Below are 10923 nucleotides of genomic sequence, written 5' to 3'. Positions count from 1 at the left end.
TAATTACAAAGATTATATAAAATTATTTTTTATAAAATTAATGGGAAATGTTGGAATTATTCCAGGATGCTTAAGATTCAAAATATGATTCAGTCACCCTGTTTACAACTCAGAATCTGATATTTTTAGAATCTGGATTGTAATATTTCTAAACGTATATGAAATGAGAACTTCGGCTGTTTCTTTACAATTATTCAATGCTGCAATATTGAGTGCAGGTTTTCCTCTTTATCTTTTTCATTGATATTTGCACCATGTGAAATAAGAAATTCGGCAGTTTCTTTACTATTATTCAATGCTGCAAGATGAAGTGCAGTTTCTCCATCATTATCTTTTTCATTGATATTTGCACCATGTGAAATAAGAAAATCGGCAGTTTCTTTACTATTATTCAATGCTGCAAAATGAAGTGCGGTTCGTCCATCTTCATCTTTTTCATTGATATTTGCACCATGTGAAATGAGAACATCGGCTGTTTCTTTTCTATTATACCATGCTGCCCAATGAAGTGTGGTTTGTCCATATTCATCTTTTTCGTTGATATTTGCACAATGTGAAATAAGAACTTCGGCTGTTTCTTTACCATTATCATATTCTGCTGCATAATGAAGTGCTGTTCTTAAAAATTCATTTTTTTCGTTTATATTTGCGCCATGTGAAATAAGAACTTCAGCTGTTTCTGTATAATTATTCAATGCTGCAAGATGAAGTGCAGTTTCTCCGTCATTATCTTTTTCATTGATATTTGCACCATGTGAAATAAGAAATTCGGCTGTTTCTTTACTATTATTCAATGTTGCATAATGAAGAGCAGTTTCTCCTCTTTCAACTTTTGCATTGATATTCGCACCACGTGAAAGGAAGTATTCCAAAAGGGATGGAATATTGAACCTCACTGAATTAATAAAGCATTTGTTAAAATCATTAGTTTGATCGAAATAAACTAAAAAGGATTCAAGATTATTGTAAATTGTGCAGTATTCTAAATCGATCTCTATATTGTATTCATTCATCAAGAATGTAACAAAATCAATGTTGTGCGAGATAATTGCATATTTCATGCAATATTCATCTGGTTTTTGATATTTCAAACATTCACTCATGATCTCCGGATTTCCTCCTAAAAATGAATTTTCTAGACATTCTTGAGTTATTTTTGAGCTGAATTTTGTTCTTAATAAATTGAAACAATCAACAGCCCCATAGTAACAACATAATTCAAGTAATGAATATTCTTTGTAAGAGTCTGGATATAATTGGCTTTTAAGTGTTTGATTTTTATCAAATTCATCTATTTCTGTGAATAAAATGAATCTTTCTAAGTCATTATACATAATTGCTCTGTATATTGTATTCTCTGTATGAATATCAAAATTTTTAAAATCATAATTTTCGAAGTCACCATATTTAGATAATTTAATTCCATATTCTTTATAAAACATTAATATTGAAAGTCCTATGACATTGTTAGCCTCTTTGACATGATATTCATCAGATATGAGTTTGGCAAGAGATAAATATGACTTTGCATAGCGATTATTATACGGAATGATATTTAAAATGTCTTTTATCATGCTTTTGGGAGAATATTTATTTGTATCAATCAATTCTGTTTTGATTATTTTGTAAATAGAGTTTAAATCTTCTTCTTTTTCCGTTTTCAGCTGATACAACGCAATGTATGAATCAATGTAGTATTTATAGATACTACGCAGTTCGCTGTATTTGTTTGGATGAACGTCTTTTTCGGACATTAATAATTTTTAAAAAAGGAAATATCTGTGTTTTACCATATAAAATATCCCTTAAATTCATTAGAAGAAAATGATACTATGTTATTCATGTGGAAAACAATGAATAAAAATATTTCGTATTTAAATTATGAATTTTAATTAAGTCTATTGATGAGAAACAACGTATTAATAATAGAAAATTCTAGGGCAATAGCATGGTCATCCGAACGCATATATTAAAAAAAATTGAATTCTTCGTTATTTAGTTGGTGGAAAGCTGCAACTAAATTGCGAGGAATAATAACACATGTTTATTTATTATATGAATAAAATAAGAACCTCTCACATTACAGAAAAAAATTCGATAGTGAAGGATATAAAGTTAATTAGAGTGATTGTTTGAAAATATGTATCAAACTTCACTTGAGTGCCGCCATTTTAGAATTTTGCAGTGACCCAGTAAAGAGAAATTTTATCAGTAAATTAAAGTTTGTTTCTGATGTTCATGCATCATATATTTTTGATGTTTCTTATGTATGTTTAAAGGTTAATTTCAAAACAGGAGATCACCATTTTAAGAGATAAAATAATAATTTCAAAATATAATGGGATTATAAATATCAAAGCATTGCCATTTATCAAGCCACATATCACAATATGAGGATCATGAAGCTAGATATGCTCGAAATTGAAATGTCTTCAATCGACGAATAAACATCATAATGGGGTGCAAATAACTTGAATAAATAAACCAACGTATTTAATAAAACTTGAAATGCTATCAAAATCGGGGATAAACTAGAATTCAAAATCGCGGGATCAGTTCTGTAAAAAAACTATAAAAGTGACAGTTGAACTCCTGTAACATCACCCACAAACCGAAACTCTGAATTTTTATCTTCCTACAGAAATCTAGATTTTGCAAAATTCTCGGATATCATATGTGAAATAGATCTACGAATTTAACGATTTGTTGTTAAAATTTTCTGAGCATTCAAAATCTTCAAAAATCAAAAATGTTAAGCAAACAATCCAATCAGCAACTCCGAGTTGTTACAATTGGTGATGAAAGCGTTGGAAAAACATCAATCACCTCTTATCTCATTGACAAAACATTTAATCAGTACGAACCATCAACGGTCGGCGCTAACTACCAAATGTTCACTGTTAAACAACCCGATGATGATATAGTCCTCCAAATTTGGGATACTGCTGGGCAGGAAAAATTCAAATCACTGAGCCCGATCTATTTTAGAAATGCTAATGCAGCGGTTGTAGTCTTTTCTCTTGTTAACAAGAACTCTTATATTAAACTGAATAACTGGGTAACCAGTTTCCGCGAAGTTGCAGGAAATGACGCTTTAGTTTACGTGGTTGCAAATAAATCAGATTTACAAGAGGAATTTGAAGTCTCTTTATTGCAAGCTGAAGAATGGGCAACAAATGGAGGGTTCAAGTTTTACGTTACATCTGCAAAAACTGGACAAAATATTGAAAAATTATTTACAGATATTGCAATTGATCTTAAAACTGCAAACGCTAATGCAAACGTTCTTCGACAATCTCGTTTGAAATCAGAAGTTAACACAGACTCTTCTCCTTGCTGCTAATTTATTTACTTTTGTTCTTTTATATGTATATTATTGTATGATTATTATTAAATGTTATGCTATAACTTATTATCATCAAAATTTTTAATACTAATTTTGGAAATATTCAATCAAAAAAAGTAAAAGATTATATTTTTGTGCCTAAACTCAATGTGTTGCTTAAAGTGCTTATCGTTATTATATTGGTCCGGATCAATTCACTCAAATCAGTTCAATTGTTCATGATCCTTATGAAGCTTAAAGATTGAGAAAAGTGACAATTTGAATTCGAGAAATTTATGAAAAATCTTCCTAAATCAGTATCAAATTCACAATTAACAGTACAACCAATGACAAGTATCGAACGTGAAAGAGCTATAGAAATAACAAATAAGATAAAAAAGATACCAATTGCCTCATTTTTCTTGAAGCCAGTAGACCCTGTTAAAGATGGACTTCCAAATTACTTGATTAAGATTAAGCCATCTTATCCTATGGATCTTGGAACTGTTTCAACGAAATTAGAGAAATCACAATATACTACAATAGAAGATTGGAAAAAAGATATGGAAACTATTTGGAAAAACGCAATGACATACAACCCAGTGGAAAGCCCTTACTATGCAGTAGCTTCTGAGCTCCAACAAATCTTTAGAAGAAAATCCAATTTTGTACCTAAAGTTGAGGCTGATTTATGGATTCACAATTTGCAGAAATTGAATAAGAAGTTCAAATTATACTCTAACTATAAGCTAATGGTTGCTAATCCTCCACAAATTAAGCAAACTACTGTTAAAAAAGGAAAACAAAAAGAATAGACACTTTCCTAATCAATTATTTACTGTTTTGTTAATAAAATATAACCACTTGGTATTGTAAAGTTTAGAAATATATATTATTTATCTATTTAGAATGAAACATAGTTTCTGATTGATGTGCTCTTCTATAAACAATAAAATCTTCGAATTCTTATTGTATTGTCCGATTATTATAGCCATTATAAGAAATGAAATCTTATTGTATAAAAAATATTGAAATACTCTAGAGATATTAATTATATGTGTGATGGTAATAATATATTTGGGAAGTTTATTTCATTTCTTGAGAGGGTTATGATTTTTCAATTACTCACTCTCGGGAGATCAACGCTCTGGGAGTTCAATCAATTAGAATTGAAATCTAAACTTAAAAATAGTGTCAATTTACCTATTTTTGCGGTTTGCTATTCAACAATTTGTTCGCATTGCGTAGGAATTCCAGCTCTATATCAAAATTTTTCAAAAGAGAAAGGACAAAGAAGTGATGTTTTGGTAGTGTCATTGAATTGTTTTGAGCATCCATATAAATGTCGTAGTCTTCATGTAAGTGGAACACCATTCATTGTTTTGATTATAGGTGAAGATTATAGACATTGGCCTAGAACTTTCAACAAAGATATAAACGCATGGGATGAATTTATTACGTACTACTTAAATACAAATATCTCCGAAAAAAATGATACGAATTTTATACCTCAATATGAAGGAAGCACATTTGTTTTGAGTGCCTCATCTTTAGACAATAAAATTTACAAAGAGATGAAAAGATTATATAGATATTACAGACTATTTAATACTACATTTTTATATGAAATCAATTCAACACTTAAAAAAGCAAAACTTACAGCATTCAGATCAGCTACTATTAAAATAGAATATAATCCAAAGAAAGAATTTTTAACACAATTTATTGAAAAAAATAAATTCATTACAATGCATTATTATGATTATCAAGACTATCAAGAAATCAAAGGCAAGCCATTTTACATGTTTATTTCTCCTAAAAAATTACTCGATATTCAAAAAGTGCAATTGCAGAATCTATCAGAAAAATATTCTTCAAAAATGCAATTTGGATGGACTGATGACAGATATATTGCAAAAGATCTAGGTGTTTCGGTTAAAGATGTTCCAATATCAGTCTACCAATCAGATCGATGTATAGCTAAGACTAAATTCAGAATTTCTGACTTAGAAAAGATTCACTTCTTCGAAGAAACTGAAACTGGCAATGCATGTGACTATGACTTTTGGGTTGGAAAAAAAATGAAAAAAACAATTTTAGGTTATGAATTTTCATTTGCTTTCATTGTTGTTTGTCTTTCAATCAACCTTTTCTTGAGATCGAAGATGAGTTCACCTACAGTCAAGGTCGATTAACTTTCAAAATTATATTATTTTGTTTGTATATATTAGCAAGTAAAACTATCTTCCAAAGTTTTTGACCTTTTTTATGTTTTACCAAAGTGTTTTTGGAACAAAATCTATTGAAAAATTATTGGTAAAAAAAAGTAATAATTTCGAGTAAATCAAAAATGATTTCCATTTTACTGATAATTTTTTAAGTATTTCCGCGAGCCGCGAAAACGAACATACGATCTTCATCTTGTAATTTGCTGATCAAATAATTTTCGAGTTTCTGAAGTGTATCTTTGGCTGTTTGTTTGAACTTTGAGTTATCCTGACGTTTCTTTTCGTTTGATTTCATTTCTGTTGTTTCTTTCTTTGTTTCACTGGACATTCTCTTTGTAAGTAACTTTTGAGGAGCTTGGACAATCTGAGCAGCTGTTATCTTTTGTTGTTGGGCAATAGCATTGTTATATCTTCCCAATGCATTGTTAATCTCTGTTTCAACGCGAGCTTGAAGTGACTGGATGTCATTCATAAGCTGTATCTCGGCGTTTTCGATAAGCTTATCGTATTTGTCGTTAACGACTAAGCATCTTCTCTGGCGCTCAATGTTTCCGACTTCGTTAGCTTCTTGGAGTGTTTGCTTAGCTTCCTCGAAGTTGTCGTTCTTGGCATGATTGCGTGCCTTAGCTTCAAGAGCTTGTTGTTGACCAACAGCACGTTGATTTTCGAGTGTGAGGTCAATCTTACGGTCAATTTCGTAGGCGTGAACCTTATCTTCGAAGTCTTTAACTAATCTATCAAAGACAACCTTCTTCTGTGCACGGATTTTAGATTCTTCTTCGAAATATTTCTTCTTTGCTTCTTTTTCGAAGAGATCGTACGTTCTTAAAAGGTAATCAACATTTTGGCAGAGTTCATTCTTCAATGACTCTGCAAAGGTAGCAGTTTCATCAACGTTATTGCCAGCCATGTATCTAGTGATACGAGCAGCTTCATCAAAGTTCAGAGCCTTAATTGCTGCTTGTTTCTTCTCACGGAGATCCTTAAGTGAGAAACCTTTAAGATCATCATAATTTTTTTTTGGTTCAAGGCTCTTTCTTCCAGTTGTTTTACCTTTTAATGATGATGTAGATGATCTTGTGACTGAGTTTGTCGAACTTCTCCTTGATGATGTCTGAGAACTTAACGACATTAATTTTCTTACAGTTTACAAAAATTGACTCTTTCTCTATACACACAGATTGTAAAATTGAAAATAATATTGCCCCATGGAATGACGTTCGGAAACATCATGGAAATAGGGAAAAATAGATAGCAAATTTTGCGATAAAAAGTGACAACATCCGATGCGAGATTGATAATTTCATTGCATATCTATTGTTTCTTTATCAGACTGTATCCATTGCTATCTTCTCGGAAATGTGATGAATGAATCAGCGATTCTTATTGAGAGAACTAATCAATTTGGTATGAAATGTAAAAGTGTTAATTTCCATGTAGCTAAAGCTTCTTGCAGAGTTATAAATGATTGTCCAGCGAGGCCCAGCACTAAAATCATTAAAATTAAATCAAAATTTTTATCATTGAATAAATCTTTTTGAAGAGATTGTATTTAATGATCATTATTTCATATACACATATCCTTATGTGATAAAGAATTATAATATGGGGATAATACCCCTAACAAAAAGAAATCAAAAATAAAGAATAAAATTACCACAAGGATGATGTGAAATGTCTTTGACATATTTATTAATCTAAGGTTGTGTATTTCTTTTTCATGATTTGATTTGATGATTTGTTTGGTTTCGATCAATTTCATCATTCAATAAAATTCATCCAATCAGCATATTTTAATAATCATTCAAAATGCTTTATTAATGAATAATTTTTGCCAAATTGTTCAGATGAATTTTAAAATTTTTGTATAAGTGGCCGAACACTTTTTGAAATTTACTAAAATTTATTTTTATCGTTGAATTCATTTTTTCATAGAATGAGTAGCGTTGTAGGTATCGATATAGGAAATAAAAATTGTGTGCTCGGAGTACCTTCGACACATGGTGTAGATGTTGTTTCCAATCAATCATCAAACAGATTAACGCCAACAATGGTAACATATTCAAATGAACGGCGTTACGCTGGAGAGCTTAGCTTTCAGCATCAATCAGAGTTTTATAAATCAACAATAACAAATCTCAAGCATTTAATAGGGTTAAAATACGATTCAGAGGATCGTGAAAAATTAGAAAAATTAATTACATTCAAATTAGTTAAATTAGACGATGGCTTTACAGGAATATCTGTAGAGTACAAAGACACAGAAATTATTCTTAAGCCAGAGCAATGCATCGCTTATTTACTTAAAGATCTTATTCAAATTGCCAAAACAGCCAATTCTAATGTCTCCAAGGCTGTTGTTTCTGTTTCTCCATGGTGGACTGACTATCATCGTAGAACATTACTTAACGCTGTTAAAATTGGAAAAATTGATTGCCTTTCGCTCGTAAATTCCACAACAGCTGCTGCAGTTACATACGTCAAGACCCATCCAGAAAGATTACCAGCCAAAGATGCAGATCCAGTCCCATTATTACTCATAGATATGGGAGATTACTCCATGAACGTCGCCATTGCTCTTATCAAGAAGGACTATGTCAAAATAGTCAGCTCTGCTTCCGATCAGCATCTTGGCGGCCAAATTTTCACTGCGGCCTTTTTACCATATCTTCTTGAGAAGACACAAGAGAAATACAAGATTAACCCACGTGATAACCCACGCTCATGGTTAAGATTCCAAGCAGCTGCTGAAAAAGTTAAGAAGACATTATCAGTAAATCCAGCCGTTCAGTTCGATGTTCCATCACTTATGAACGATATCGATGTTACATTTGTCATCAAGCGCGAAGATTTCAACGCAAGAATTACAGAACTTGTTGATCGTATTCCAGATACAATTAACAAAGCTTTAGAGCAAGCAAACATCAAGAAAGAAGACTTAAATGTCATAGAAGCCCTTGGCGGTGGTGCCCGTGTTGCAGCTGTCAAAGATAAGATTGTTGAAACACTTGGAAAAGAATTTACACAAACATTGAATTTAGATGAATGTTTCGCCATCGGAAGTGGCTACATTGCCCAGAAATTAACAGGAGAATACAAAGATCTCGAAGTTTACGATGTTACTCCATTCGAAGTCAAATCCGAGTACACAGTTAACGGAGAGACAAAGACTGAACAATTATTCCCTCAGTTTTCGCAGATTCCTTCAACAAAGACCTTCAAAATCTCTGTAGAAGACAAATCTTCTATCAAAGTCTTCACAGAATGCTGCCAGATCGGAACAATCGATGTAAATCTCGATGGAAAGAGGGCTGATGTCGATATCACTGTAGCATTAAATGAATCTTCAATGCTGGAATTCAAAGAAGCAAAGATTTCAGGGGATAACTCAGAAAATGTGGTACCATCTGTCACTTTTACGATAAATGGTGACATTTCATCAGAAAATCTTGACTTGTATTCCAAGCTTGAAGAAGAAATGACTGAGAAAGACAACAAAGAGAAACAGATTGATAACGCAAGAAATGATTTAGAGTCAATGATCTTCGAAGCAGAAAATGGAATCAACAGAGATTTTCCAAACTCTTTTGAACCATCAGAACTCACCAAATTCAAGAAAGACGTACAAGATATCCATGATTGGTTCACGGAGAATGAATTCGACCGTCTTCCTATCGAAGAATACAATACAAGGCTCGATACAATCAAGAAAACACTTGAACCTGTCAAAGAAAGAGCAAACAAATATAAGAAATTGTTTGAAGACATGGCACCTCTTAAAGATAGAGCAAATACATGTTTGGACCTTGTAAAGACTGATGCAGATCGTGTTGATCATGGCGAGAAAGAGAAATTGCAGAAAGATTTACAGGATTATTTAGAAGAATTAGATAAAGCAATGAACTCTCCTTTGTACGTTGATCCAACGTTTTCTTCCAAAGATTTCATTGATAAAATGGAAGGACTCGAAAAGAGAAAAGATACTCTCGAGAGATTACCTCTTAAACCAAGGCCACAACCACAAGCTGTTCCTACAAAGATAGAACAGCCTGAATCAGAGTCAAGTGGCTCAAACGAAGAAAACAATGATGAAGAGGAAGAAGAAGAGGAAGAACAAAATCAACAGCCAACAATAATTGGAAGAGATTTCTGGGGAAGACCAATTTACGGAACAGTTCCAAGACAACAACCAAAGAAACAGATAAAGAAACAAAAGCCAAAACAACAGAAACAAACTTCTGATTATGTTGATAACCCTGAAGATTATTATTACGACAGATTTGGAAATATCGTTGGTCGTAGAGCTCCTCAACAAAAATCCCAGCCACAACAACAACAACAACAACAGAGAAGAAGACAACAATCTCCTTTGCAACAACAGTTTTATGATGATGAAGATAATGATGATAATTACGGTTATAATGATTACGGAATGGATCCACTTGCTGCATTGTTTGGAGCTCCACAAAGAAAGAGACAACAACAGCAGAGAATGCAGCCACAGCAACAGAGGTATTATCCACAACAAAGCCGTAGAAATGACTTGAGAAGACAGAATTATTATGACGATGATGATGGTTATGGAAATGATTATCAAGATGATGATGATGATGACTCTTATCAGATGCCACAATCTGCAAGACGTCGTCAACAACAAGCACAGGATCCTTACGAGTTGTATCGCCAGCAACAATTGGCAAGACAACAAGAGTTCGAACGCCGCAGACAGCAGCAAGAAGCTGAAGAAAGAGCACTCGCTGAGAAGAGAAGGAGACTTCAGGAAGAAGAAAGAAGATACAGAGAACAGCAGAGACAAGAAGCTGAAAGGTTGAGAGAAATGCAGGAAAGACAGAGAAGAGCTCAGTTGAATAGAAGACGTGCTGGACCAGGATTTGACTTCTGGCAACCACAGAACCAGTCAAATGATCCATTCTGGGGTGGTGGAAGCCCATTCTTCTTCTAAGAAAAAACATTTATAATTTATATATTTATATATTATAATTTTATTCTTATGTTTTATCAAATAAATATTTTATTATTATTAATTTTACATACATTATTTCTGAAACTATGTTGAATGTTATCCTTGATTTCGTCTGTTGTGATTCACACTGTTTTATATAAACTGCGTTTAAAAAGATTGATTTTTTGATGGAAGTCATACAATTAATAGTTTTTGACAGGACAAGCTTTGGCGACTGCGAAAACTTTCTTCATTTATTCAACAAAACAACAATAAAAATCACAATACTAGAGCAAGGCATTGTATGGCCAAATGTTTTTCTTCTATTTTTCTTGAGTTAAATTCTATTCCTATTTGATACAAGTAAGTGTTTCCTGTTCCAATAAACCAAGAAAAAATAAAAGTAT

The 10923-nt window shown here is 32.3% G+C and overlaps 6 protein-coding genes across 6 annotated transcripts; 4 read left to right on the top strand and 2 right to left on the bottom strand.

Annotated features, from left to right (window-relative positions):
* Window positions 1-194: 194 nt before the first annotated feature.
* On the bottom strand, window positions 195-1754 carry TVAGG3_0936720 (ankyrin repeat and SOCS box-containing protein 4 family; the record flags this gene model as incomplete). Its single annotated transcript, XM_001329422.1, has 1 exon — window positions 195-1754. The coding sequence occupies one exon, from the start codon at window positions 1752-1754 to the stop codon at window positions 195-197; it is 1560 nt and encodes a 519-aa protein (XP_001329457.1).
* A 995-nt stretch (window positions 1755-2749) lies between these two features.
* On the top strand, window positions 2750-3343 carry TVAGG3_0936710 (GTPase protein; the record flags this gene model as incomplete). The annotated part of the gene is made up of 1 exon (XM_001329423.2): window positions 2750-3343. One exon carries the CDS (start codon window positions 2750-2752, stop codon window positions 3341-3343), a length of 594 nt encoding a protein of 197 aa, XP_001329458.1.
* Window positions 3344-3621: 278 nt separating this feature from the next.
* Window positions 3622-4140, top strand: TVAGG3_0936700 (acetylation-dependent protein binding; the record flags this gene model as incomplete). The annotated part of the gene is made up of 1 exon (XM_001329424.2): window positions 3622-4140. The coding sequence occupies one exon, from the start codon at window positions 3622-3624 to the stop codon at window positions 4138-4140; it is 519 nt and encodes a 172-aa protein (XP_001329459.1).
* Window positions 4141-4899: 759 nt separating this feature from the next.
* TVAGG3_0936690 (uncharacterized protein) lies at window positions 4900-5520 on the top strand (the record flags this gene model as incomplete). The annotated part of the gene is made up of 1 exon (XM_001329425.1): window positions 4900-5520. One exon carries the CDS (start codon window positions 4900-4902, stop codon window positions 5518-5520), a length of 621 nt encoding a protein of 206 aa, XP_001329460.1.
* A 138-nt stretch (window positions 5521-5658) lies between these two features.
* Window positions 5659-6695, bottom strand: TVAGG3_0936680 (UvrB/uvrC motif family; the record flags this gene model as incomplete). Its single annotated transcript, XM_001329426.2, has 1 exon — window positions 5702-6685. The coding sequence occupies one exon, from the start codon at window positions 6683-6685 to the stop codon at window positions 5702-5704; it is 984 nt and encodes a 327-aa protein (XP_001329461.1).
* A 781-nt stretch (window positions 6696-7476) lies between these two features.
* On the top strand, window positions 7477-10589 carry TVAGG3_0936670 (the record flags this gene model as incomplete). The annotated part of the gene is made up of 1 exon (XM_001329427.2): window positions 7490-10516. The coding sequence occupies one exon, from the start codon at window positions 7490-7492 to the stop codon at window positions 10514-10516; it is 3027 nt and encodes a 1008-aa protein (XP_001329462.1).
* Between the last annotated feature and the right edge of the window lie 334 nt (window positions 10590-10923).

This window comes from Trichomonas vaginalis, chromosome I (genome assembly GCF_026262505.1).
Source record: "Trichomonas vaginalis G3 chromosome I, whole genome shotgun sequence".
NCBI lineage: Eukaryota > Parabasalia > Trichomonadida > Trichomonadidae > Trichomonas > Trichomonas vaginalis.
This window is presented reverse-complemented; position numbering and strand designations above follow the sequence as displayed.